Source organism: Tiliqua scincoides, chromosome 6 (assembly GCF_035046505.1).
Source record: "Tiliqua scincoides isolate rTilSci1 chromosome 6, rTilSci1.hap2, whole genome shotgun sequence".
Lineage (NCBI taxonomy): Eukaryota > Metazoa > Chordata > Lepidosauria > Squamata > Scincidae > Tiliqua > Tiliqua scincoides.
In genome coordinates, this window is record NC_089826.1 from 10,726,018 (window position 1) to 10,738,139 (window position 12,122).

General features: G+C 39.8%; 1 protein-coding gene across 1 annotated transcript; it reads right to left on the reverse strand.

The window, feature by feature from the left end:
* Nucleotides 1-65: 65 nt before the first annotated feature.
* Nucleotides 66-11,173, reverse strand: LOC136655694 (helicase POLQ-like). Its single transcript, XM_066632294.1, has 8 exons — nt 11,089-11,173; nt 10,694-10,916; nt 10,198-10,355; nt 9,275-9,373; nt 8,332-8,505; nt 794-892; nt 180-325; nt 66-84 (listed from the first exon to the last, which is right to left on the reverse strand). The coding sequence occupies exons 2-8, from the start codon at nt 10,914-10,916 to the stop codon at nt 66-68; spliced, it is 918 nt and encodes a 305-aa protein (XP_066488391.1). The 5' UTR covers nt 11,089-11,173.
* Between the last annotated feature and the right edge of the window lie 949 nt (nt 11,174-12,122).

Here is a 12,122-nt window from a genome sequence, read left to right on the forward strand (position 1 = left end):
TGTTCTATTTAGCTAAGTCAGCCATGGAAAAGATACGACCATACAGAGCATGTGGTTCTAGATCCTTAAGACAGGATGCAATTGCTGCAACAAATATGGTTTGGTAGGGGAAAGGCTAACAGGGGAAGGCTAATAGGGGAAGGCTAATTTAGCAACTGGACTGCAATCAGAAAACATACCTGTTCAAGTACTTGCATATCATTTCTGCTACATTTTCACAGTTCTTCTTAGTGGGGCAAAAGACAAGGCAGGAGTACTTTGGAATAACTTCTGTCATCAGTGCAATAAGGTGGTCAGGGTCTGTATTCTGTAGACTGCTAGAATACTGAAAAATTACACAGGTTTATTACAAGCCTGAATTAAATCTTATGCCTCAATCGTCAGATATCCAGACAAAGCTTCAATATATTTGACAAGCTATAATGAAAAGTTATAAATTTGTTCTTTAAACTTCGACTTCATATAGGTGCTTCAGTGCTTTGAATCACATAAATAAAAGAAGAAATAAGAACTACACCTGCTTCTTCCCCATCTTGCACCTGAATACTAGAGTCAAAGTTATTTAGCCAATGCTGGTAACATAAAGCAAAGCATTTCTCTGCAGATAGTCCTATAAATTACAACAGAAAAAAGCTAAATACATGCTTATTTACTTGTGACTTATGGTCTTAATATTTTCCCATTTGTGACCTGCATAAGGAAGAATCTATTCCTGGAAAACAGTAACATAATTGCCTCTAACTAAATACTAAAATTATCCACAAAAAAGAAAAGCTTCACACATGCACATTACCTTGAAATCAAGGAGACGAGAAAATGCAAAGCCATTTTCTGCTTTGCTATCAACTTCATAGATGCTGTCTTGTATTTTAATGTATTCTTTTAGTTCTACCTAGATAAAACAGAAGTTATGTACAATATCCAAATTACTCTATCAATACAATAAGAAAGTTGCTTATTTCAATTATTCCCATCATTCTTTGCTGCCCTTTCTCCTCTATGACAAAATTAAGGGCCCAATCCTATCCAACTTTTCAGCACCAAAGCAGCTGCAATGCCCCAAGGTAAAGGAACAAAAAGGACTCCATGACTGCATCTCCCACAGGATGCACATACGTATCTTCTGATTGTGACAATGCTAACTAGAAGACAATTTAATTATTATCTTATTATTTAACAATTAAAAAATGTTAACTAGTCAAGTCAAGTCATGTCAACCTTTATTAGGCATAAACATTTGGTAGGTGAAGACTCTGTACGGAAACCGTAGAGAGAATATAAACCTAAGTAATACACAGATATATGTATATGTGCACACCTACGTGTACACACAGATACAAACGTACAATACATTTTACATACAAACATATAATATTTTAAAAAAAACAAAAACAATCAGTTACTCTGCAGATATTGCCAAAGATGTAATGTACTCAGTGATTACTTGCTACAGAAAGCTTGGCTCGATTCAAATTACTCAAATTTAGGGACTGTGCGACTGAGAGGGTTGTTTGCTCTACATCACCTGCTAAAAGGAATTGAATCATAGCTTTCACAGAATGCCCTGTTTTAGCATGGAGCAAGGGAGAGAGAAATTGCTGTCTTAGTGCTTGCCATCTGGGACAGTGCAACATAACGTGTGTGGATGTTTCTACTTCACCTAAATTGCAGCTACATAAACGATCTTTCCAGGAGGCATTTCTAAATCTGCCATGTAATTCATTAGAGGGGGTCACGTTACAACGTGCCAAGGTAAAGGCCCTTCTCTCCAGGGGGTGCACCAGGAGGGACAGATATTTTGGTTGTTGCCCACTTGTAATTTTAAGATGAAAATTCAGAGGGGAACATTTTTTCTGTGCTGCACTTAGAATCTCTTGCCTTTCCATATCATATAGTCTGGTTTTCACAAGTCTGGTGATAACCTCAGGAGAGGGAGCTCCTTGTAGATCGACCTCAAGGCCCATCTGTTGGGTTTTTTTATAAAATAGAACTAGGCAAGGGGATAACATTGAATCAGTCAACAGCCCCTTTAGCAACAAGTCGTGATCAGCCCTAAAAAAGACTTTGGCCCAGTATTTTAAAAAACTGGACCATGCATGTAACTCCAGCCTGTATTGACCTGATTCCAGACAGAGTGCTGCGTAGGGAACGCAATGCGGTAAGCCGAGAATTTTGTAAAGAAATTTGGATTGAACCCTTTCAATTGTGTTATTTAATGCCGGCATCCATACTGGGATGCCATATAAAATTTGTGGAATGACTTTAGCAATAAAAGCTTGCAAAGCAGCTGGTACAAACCGGTTGCCCCAGGAGAAGAAAAGCGAGTTATGGCTTGAACCACTGGTTTGGATGAATTAATTGCAATTGATCGATGAGAGGACCAGGAATGCTTGTAATGAAATCGAAGACCAAGGTACTTGACCTGCTGTATTAATTTTCCACTGAAAAGCCAAGATTGTGGTTTCCATGAGTTCCCAAATACCACAATTTTAGTTTAGCTGCAAAGACTTTGTTGTAAGATATCCAATGCAGGCTTTGATCAGTCTCCGTAAGCCTATTTTTATACGTGAGATCAGAGCCATGTCGTCAGCATATAAAAGTCAAGTCAACCTTTATTAGGCATATAAAAGTAAAGGGACGTCCACCGATCCTAGTTTGGGGCAATGCAAGTCAAGCTTTGATAAGATGGGAGCCAAATCATTGATGAGAAGGATGAACAAAGTGGGTGCCAGAACACAACCCTGCTTGACCCCCTTGTTGATCGGGATTGGAGCTGAAAGGTCACCTTGTGGGGATAATTTCACTTGACAGGAGGTGTTTAGGTGTAGGACACGAATTAGTTCTAATAATCTTTTGTCAAGTCCCATCTTCTCAAGTTTTTCCCAGAGTCTGTCCCTATCAATAGAGTCAAAGGCAGCCTTTAAATCCAGGAATGCCACATAGAGTCGAGATTTCTTTTGAGTCACCTGTTTAAAAATTAAATGGGACAGTATCACACAGTGGTCGACTGTGGACTTGTTTGGTCTGAAACCTGCTTGCTCTGGACCTATGATGTTATAATCAAATATCCAGGAAGAAAGTTTTTTCAGTAAGTGGGATGCGTACATTTTCCCTGCAACATCCAAAAGGCTTATTGGCCTGTAGCCAGAGGGAAGGTTCTTATTTCCTTTTTTGAAAATAGGGACCAAGATTGATCTGGTCCAGGATTCTGGAATTACTCCAAATTTATTGATTCTCGTGAATAGTTCCGCAATAATTGGTGCCCACCAGTCTGGTGCTGCTTTATAGATGTCTGAGGGAATTCCATCTGGGCCAGCTGCTTTACCCTGTTTTAGCTGGTTAATAATTGAAATGATCTCATCCACTGAGACAGCAGGCCAGTCTGGGAGGTCTGGCGGGATGGATGCCTGAACAGCAGAGGACTATTTGGATTCATTAAAAAAACTTGATTTAAAGTGCGATTCCCACAGTTTGGCAGGGATTGCGGTAGTACCAATTGACTCTTTGTGAAAACAACCTGATATAATTTGCCAAAAACTCTTAGCATTTTTTGATCTAACAGCGTTAATTAGTAGTGACCATCTTGCTTCTGCTATACAATGGATCGAAACTCTGACAGCTTCCTTCAGGTGGGCAGTCAGCTCAAAATATTGACATAAAAGTGTTTTACTGTTAGTGTCCCTAAATTTTTTGTAAGTGCTGCGAACGGCAGTTTTCAGAGATAAGCAGATCTGATCAGTCTTAGAGTCATCTCGCCCAGTCTCAACTCTTCGGGATGAGGGGATCTTACCTAATACTTTCAAGAGAGTAGATATTAAGTCCTCGAAAAAGTGGACAATCCCTGGTTGATCCAGAGTGGACAATAGAGGGATTTCCTTTGCTTGTATCCAGGCACAAAATGAGTTCTTAGAGTCTGGGTCCCATTTAATTCTTTTTGTTACATTTGGGTAACCTTCTTCCTCCTGGATGTTAGTGTTATGATAATGATTTGGGAGATAGTCTAAATCACACAACAGAGGAAGATGGTCACTAGACTGAGGGTATCCAACACAAAAGTTTGCTATCTGGGGAAGGAGTTGAGGAGGAACCAAGATATAATCAATAACACTTGCACCTCTAGATGAAATGTAAGTGAATTCTCCATTATCCCCCAATGCGTCTAAGCCATTTAGCCAAGTAAGGCCATAAGTGATACAAAATATGGCTAGAAGCAGCCCCGCAGCATTAATTATTCTATCTTTCGATTGCCTTTCGAATAGACAGGTCTCTGGCAATATCGTGTCAGTAGGTAAGCCCCAAAGTTGATGAAAGATGTCAGACTTGTGCCCCACCCTGGAATTGAAATCTCCTGCGATCAGAATCTTATAAGAGGGAAATTTACCAGTCAGGTCATTAATTATACCACTAAGATATAGCCATTGCTTTTCAGTAGCAGATTTATCTTTTAAAGGAGGCATATATATATATATATATATATATATATATATATATATATATATATATATATATATATATATATAAATTATCATTATGCTTTGGGGCATTAGCTTTACCTTGATCGCTTGTATTTTGCAAAAACTGTCAGCCATAAACAGCAATTCATGTTTGAAAGCAGGTTTCACTAATATGGCAAGGCCTCCAACTGGGCGGCCATTTACTGCATTCTTCCGTGCAGGTAAAGATATAGACAGAAACCCATCAAACTCAATAGGTCTAATTGCCCAAGTTTCCTGCAGTAAAATAATGTCTCGGTCTCTTAAAACAGTATCTAGCTCTTTTCCACGAGTCTTTGCAAACCAACCTAAGATATTCCAAGAAAGGATTTTCAGCTGGCCCCGTGGAATGCTCTGGGAGCGGGTAGGTGGAAGTCAATCTAATGAAGTTGAAGTTGAGAGAATTTGAGTATCTGGATCCCTCTGATTTCTTATAAGAGAATGTCGTGTCCCTTTTTCAGGGGTAGTGTCCTCAGACAGTCTTGACTTAGCATCTAGGTTGTTCAGCAGCTTTGCCCCTTCTGGGGTTGTTTTGGTTACTGGGAGAGGATGAGTGCAATCAGGTGTAGAAGGTATCTGCACCAATTGGCTAGATTGAATATCCTCTGATGACAGCTGTGGTAGTTGTGCTGCAGCTTCCTCTAGATTAGCAAATACTGTCTGTTGTTTAGTTGGTGGAAGAGAATTACATGTCTCCGCCGCTGCTTTCTCCAACACTACCATTGATTGGCAAGGGCCACTGACAATGGTCTCTGTATATGGTGAGTCCAGATTATTCAAAGGCAGTTCCATAGGCTCAGAGATCTGAGCCATGTTGACAGATGATAGACCTAGAGAGGAGGACAAACTACCTCCAGCTGGAGGCTCCTGATGAATCTCTGCCTGGATGGATCGCCTCTGAGGCGGGGCTGCATCTGGAACAGAAGTTGTATGGTCTCATGAAGGAGGTAAGCTCTTAGATGATGCAGAGCCGCAAGGGATCAATATAATGTCCGTTAGTTCTTGCCATACCATCTCCAATTTCTTGACCATCCTTAGTTGTTCCCATCGGGGAAGAAATCTGAAAGCCTCCAGGGCCTCCCTGGTCAATGTGTCCTCATCAATGTCCAGGTACAGCGATAGATCTATTGACTGGGAGCTTGTATTGCTGCTGAGAGAGCCAGTTTTCCGAGGAGACATCATAGTTTGTGGAGGGTCGTTAGGTGGACGCTGGGGAACATCACCAGTACTTGCAATCTCCTCGGAGCTGAGCACAGAGTTCTCTGAAGGATGTTTCCTGGCGCATTCCATATCTATGTCGGGCATCTCATCCTGTGGTTCTGTAGTTGAGTTAATGACCCTCTTAGGGCACCTTATTGAAGGTGAACCCATATGGTCCATCCTGACCAGTTGGTCATTTAGTGTTGCGGGGGGTCGTTGGTTCAGACCCGCAGAGGTGCTTGAAACTCTTTTAGCAGTCAGCTCTATGGATGAAAGAAAGTCTGGAGAAACAGACCCATCTGCCAAATTCCTTGAGTTATTGGATTCTTCAGCAATTTCCATAATATCAAGCTCAGTAGCATTGAGCTGTGATGAAAGGTCTTTCCTAGGATTTCCAGGCATTGTGCCCACAATGGCATCAGCTGTTTCATCAACATCCAAAGGACAGCTTACTGACTTAAGTTCAGTCTCCCTCATTTGTTCCTGCCGTGTGGCAAACGTATACATCAGATGGGACTCTGACAGAGCGGGTTGCGAAAGCTTTCCACATATGTCTTTGTCAGTCCCTGGATACCGCAGGTTGGAATTGCGATTCAGTTCAGTTAAGGCAGTTTCTAGGCAGAGGGTTAGGCTTTGCAAGGTAGCAGAGTCCCTTTCAGTAGTGTTCTTTATTATATTTGGACTATATTATATTTGGAGAGTTTGTCTGCTCATTCGAGGGGGATGTTGCTGCAGTCTTATCAGCTGTCTGGGCAGGCAGCCAAGAATCACTTTGTGCAGGGATGGAGGATGATACAGTGGTCAGAGGCTTGGAGCTATGTGTGGAGGAGGGCAGCAGCTCTTGATTAGTCAGAGAAATCAGAGAAGACTCTCTTCACTGTTATTTTGAATGTGCTGAGAAACCTTCTCATTCGAAACAGAGTCAGGGGAATTGTAGAGGTGTCAAAGGACAGAAGGAGTCTGACTCTACATGCAGGACTACTTAACCATTGGGCACTTATCATGCCAATCTGATTAAGATCCATACATAAAAGTTTACTTGAGGATATTTTTACACAGAACCTGTCCCTCCATTTTCCATAATTTACTGGCACTCTGCCAACCTCCAAGAGAATTTGGTTTGCTTGGAAACAGCGTGAGTGAGAGCCAGCAGTTTTAAGCAAAGACACAGGTTTGATCCTAGATTCTTTCGCAGAGACAGAGGCGTCCTTGGACATTATCTGCGTGTGGTTATAAGCTCAAGTTGTTGCTGGAAAACTGCCCTTGGGTCTTGGGGCTGATTGCTCCTGCAGCTTCTTTTGTAGTTTATCAATTTGGGAGGATATAAACTTAAGTTCCCGAAAGATTGCCAAAACTGTTCTAGCCGCAACAAGGGAGTGATCTCCCAAAAGAGTTAAGATGGAAGTATTGCTTGGTTCAAGGTCCACCTGTTCCTCTTGGTCTCTGTGAGTTAGGTCCTTATCTCCCAGTGCACTCTCATGAGCATAAACATTTACTGAGATCGCTTCAGGGCAGGACCCATGTTTCCCAAACATGGTATGCTGTTATGTTCTTCCCCCTCCAAATCAATTTCAGCCTCTAGACAGCTCGAGTTATTAGATGAAGCAGGGTTGGGAGTAACACTTATGGTCTCGTTCCAAGATGTTATTTGGTCCAGTCTGAGTTGTTTAGAGACCTTCGGAGGGGAACCGCTGCCAGCTCGCTGCCTTTTCTTTCTCCTGCCCATGTTTTCAATCCAAATCAATCCACAGAAGTAGGCACTCCAAAGCGGCAAAATAACCAGTATCAATGTTGTCAGCAGGATCTTCAGCTAGTTAAAATAACTTGGGAGAAGAAAAAACCTCCCGCGTTGCCACTAAGGCTAAAATTGAGCTGAGATTCTGCTAGATGGCAGCCATCTTTTTGTATCGTTAACTAAACTAACATTGTACTGGCTGATTTGGTATGGAAATTTTCTACCAAATTTTGCTACATTTCTAGAAGATGGAATATTATGCATCAGTTTTAATTAACTGCCAATTACTAATTTAAAGTTCAAGGTTGGCATTCACAGTGATGCTCATGGAAGGAGTTTTAGTGGTGGTGATCTGCAACACTGTGTAACCACTAGCAGAAGAGGAACTTTTCAGCTTGTGCTACCAGCTTGTGCAATCTGTTGAATGACATCTACTGCTAATGCAAGAACTGGAACAGAAGTAACTTTCTTTATGCAACAACCTTGCATAATATCCTTTTGCTAGCACAAGAAGGTATTGAAAAACTAAGGAGACATATGACACAAATGACATTTAAAATTAGTGAGGTGGTAACAACAGCAGCAGCCAAGATCAACACATTCTTTGCTTCTAAGAATTGCACTGACACCAAATAATTTCTGAACAGGTTTGATACTGGAACATATATGAAAACAAAATCAGAAGGACATGGTGAACCTGCTTTTATTCTCAGTTCAAAGATTCTATGTTTGTGAGTTAAGTAAAACAGAATGTGATGAAAGTGAACTACTTTTTGAAAAATACTACTCTGTTACGTTCAAGAATCACGAAGGGAAATTGCAGGAAAAAATCTGATTTTTTTTTAAGTTCATGGATGAAGTTTTTGTGTTCCACCAATCAAATATTCAGTCACCATACATTACCTCACAGAAATGTAGAACTGAAGAGGAGAATGAAGCAGTAGAATTAAGAAGAGTTTGAATAAATCCTCGTGATAAGTTAAATTTTTCTGCTACATCCCATATATTGTTCTCTTTTAACAAGGCGTGAAGAACAAGGGACAAGTACAGTCTACAGACAGTGCTACTGTCCACATCCTAAGAAAATATCAAATTTAATTAGCAGCTAAACTTGCAATCTAATAGAAAAATGTTTTGAGTGTTTCAATTTCTCTGAACCAGTAGAATACAGTTACAGTATTAATTAATCCAAAATTAATTCCACATTAATCATTATGGAAAGATAAAATATGGAAGGACAAAACGGGTAATAAGGTAATAAATATATGGAAGGACAAAAGACAGTAGCTTGATGGCAACATGTGTCTAAGAGCCATCAACACAGATATTAAGAATTTTACATACAAGTTACCTCTATGTTGTAACAATAAAACTTAGTGGGAAAGTTATTTTCCAGTCAGTTGGTACTTCATATTATGACTAATATCAAACGTCAGTCTGATATACTGAATTCTATTTGTCATCATTTATGGGCTGGGCTGGTCTGGTCTAAGGGCCCTGAGAAACTACTCTGAAACCACCACTCTGAGGGATCCATCCTTACAACAATATACGTATATTGTAAAGCACTCTGAACACTTAAAACAAAATAACCTCTATGTAATTAAATGTAATGTAAGTAGATTTAAATAATCAAAGATTTAAAGATTAAAAGGCAGAAGTAAAAAAAATGTGAAGAGGAAAAGAGTGAAGGGTTTCTTTTTAAACCTTTAAAAAGAATTTAACTATTACAGCTGTGAGAAAAGGTTCTAAGACTGCGGTCACAGTAATAACGGAGAATTGTTAATGTGTATTTTCTCCCCATGTTACTTTAAGACACCTCATATTAGATATAATTTCCTTTTACCTTCTTGATGACCTGTCCAGAAGCTTTCTTGGTAATAAAGTTTTCTGGCACTCCAACAAGGGCCGCTACTTGTTGTTCTCCTGGACTTAAGCAGCTGTACTAAAAAACAGAATGGATTCAGATCTACATTTAAGACTTCTTTTAAAAACAGAATCATGATCTGAATCATGATCAGAATGGATCAACAGTAGGCATGATCCATCCCTCCACAGACTGACACAGGAAACTGACACAGGGCTCAACAGCAGCCTACTCATGTTCATCATCTCACAGTATTACTGAGAACAGTAGGATTTTACATTTACAAAAGCCTCTCCCAACAGTAGATCTGATGTTGATGGACATTTAGTCATGTATGCTGAAGGGGTTTGAACAGGGCTGTACTGAGTTCCAAGGATCCCTTCTGTGCAAACTGACATCCTTTTAGGATAGATTGTGCCTGAAGATTCTCCACGTTTATTGTTGCTGCAGATACTTTTAATTTTATTTAGACAATGTGAGATATCAAAGAAATGGCTGTAGTTTCTGTAATGAGGTACTATACCTACGGTAGGCTTACTTTTACATTTCCTTCCATAAAGCTAGAGGATGAAAAGGCTGCAATATCAATCACTGTCAAAAAGGAACACTTATTAAACAGATCATCATCAATTTCAATAGAATGGCTGAAAAACCAAAGCCAAACCACCTGAAGGCACAGTAGTCATTCTGAAAGTCCATGACATAGGAAACTCTGTTGCAGGTACAGAGGGAGGAAAAGGAGATGTCAGCTTGCAATGATCGTTCAAGATGGCTGCTGCACCTTCAAGTTGATTGGTGCCAGAAAGAGCTTCCGCCAGTCCAGCATGGCTGATGAGGAAGACATCCTCTTCTCTTGTCTCAAAATTCCTTATTGGAGAATATAATTAAAAACACACACTTACCTGTTTCAGATAGATCATCCAATTTGGGATACACTGAGAAATCATATCATAAGGCATTGTCAGGTAGAGTAAGTGAAGGCAGCTTTCAAGAATTAGCCCCTCAAGCCCTTTCTTCAAGTTCTTATAGACTGTATTACAATATGCCAAATCAACAGAACCTGAAATGTATTTGAAAGCAAAAAAATATAACACACAATAGTCCTTTCCTCTCATGCTCTGAGGATATTAGTTGCAGCAGTTCAGTGTGCAAGCATGTTGGAAGAGTCTCAAAGGCTCATTGATACCGATGCCTTTCCAGACCATTAAAGAGTCCGTTTGCTTCTTTTAGTGGGAACAGTTGCCAATTAAAGCCCCAAATATCCTCACATAATAGATATAGCACAGCCTACTTTGATTCAGAGGTTATCAGAGTTTCAGTAAAACAAAAAATTCAAAGTAGATTCTGCATTACTTCGTGCTGAAGCCTACCCATGTCTGGTATAGATAGATGTCTTACCTTTGTAAGTGGCTTGACCCAATGGAGTGATTTCTAGATTATGCTGACCATTTTGATCAATGTGACCGTTTGCTCTCTCTTTTAGGAGCCCGCTTTGTTTTAACCATTGCAACACCTCTACAGTTACATCCCACAGACTCTCTTCTTTAGGTAGAAGCTGCTGCTGGATACTAAACAAAGTCCCACACATAAACTGATAAATCTCCTCAGGGTTTGTTGCCATCTATAACAAAAAACAAACATTATATGAAGTCAGACCAAGGACTGGGGGAAAAATATGAGATCTGGAGAAATGAAACAAAATTTAATCATTTATTATTCCATCTGAAACCTCCTTTCTTTCAAACAATCTGCTCATAAAGACAACAACATTTAAAGCACACACAAAAGATTACCTTTAATCCAACTAATGACAACAGCAGGCTTTGGATACCCTTGTTGAATTCAAGATGGAGATTGCTGTAGCAGCTTTCTAAAGGACTGTGTACTAAGTTTTGAACCTGAAAAAAATGTTTACAACAAATATCAGCGAAATATCACAACTAAGTGGAAGAAAAGTTATAACCATGTCATATTTGTACCCAACATTCATAAAACTCTGCCTCTTTCAATACATCTGCCACTCTCATAGTAATACCATAAGTGTATGAAGTTCCCTGCTCTTATTGCTTCATGAAGGCTGCACTCCCAAGTAATTCTTTGAAGCAAGTTCAAGAAACTTTCAAGTAACATAGAAAGCTGCTTATAATGAGTCATACCACTAGTCCCTCTAACTCGGCACCATCTACACTGAATGGCTCCTGGTTTCAGATGGGGGGTCTCTATCTGTGGATGCCTGGTATTGAACCTGGGACCTTTTGCATAGAAAGCAGGAGCATTATTACTGAGTTACAGCCTCTTCCTTTGAAGTAAACAGACATAAAGGGATGATAAGCTATAAAGAGAAATTATCTGCAGCTAGGGTGGTCCCAGGGCTGTGGAATGATTTTCTCAAGTGGTTTGATGGTATTTCTCCCCTTCTGGCTCTTTAGTGAATATGCAGTGACCAGTCAAGGAAGCCTTTGGATGCTAAGAACTGCTTGAACTTTGGTACTGCAGTTGAGTGCTTCTGTTGTGGGATAATTTAGACTGGGTCTTGCTCCTCATTTGTATTCGTATGTTCAAGAGCTGTGGTTTTGTTCTATTTTGTGAGGTTGTGAGCCATCATGAGCCTTTTTGGGATGGTAAAGAATAAATGGTTTAAATATAAACAAACAAAGAATTCTCCGCAGAGGACACTTCGCAGGTTTGCACGCTGATTACTCTGTAGGTTTACTAAAGCTTGAATCTCTGTCAGCAATGATGCAAGGTATTTTTAATTTCAATAAGCATTTAGACAAAGAAAGAGAAGGGATTATTTTAGCCATGTATTTTTTTTTTAATAAATGAA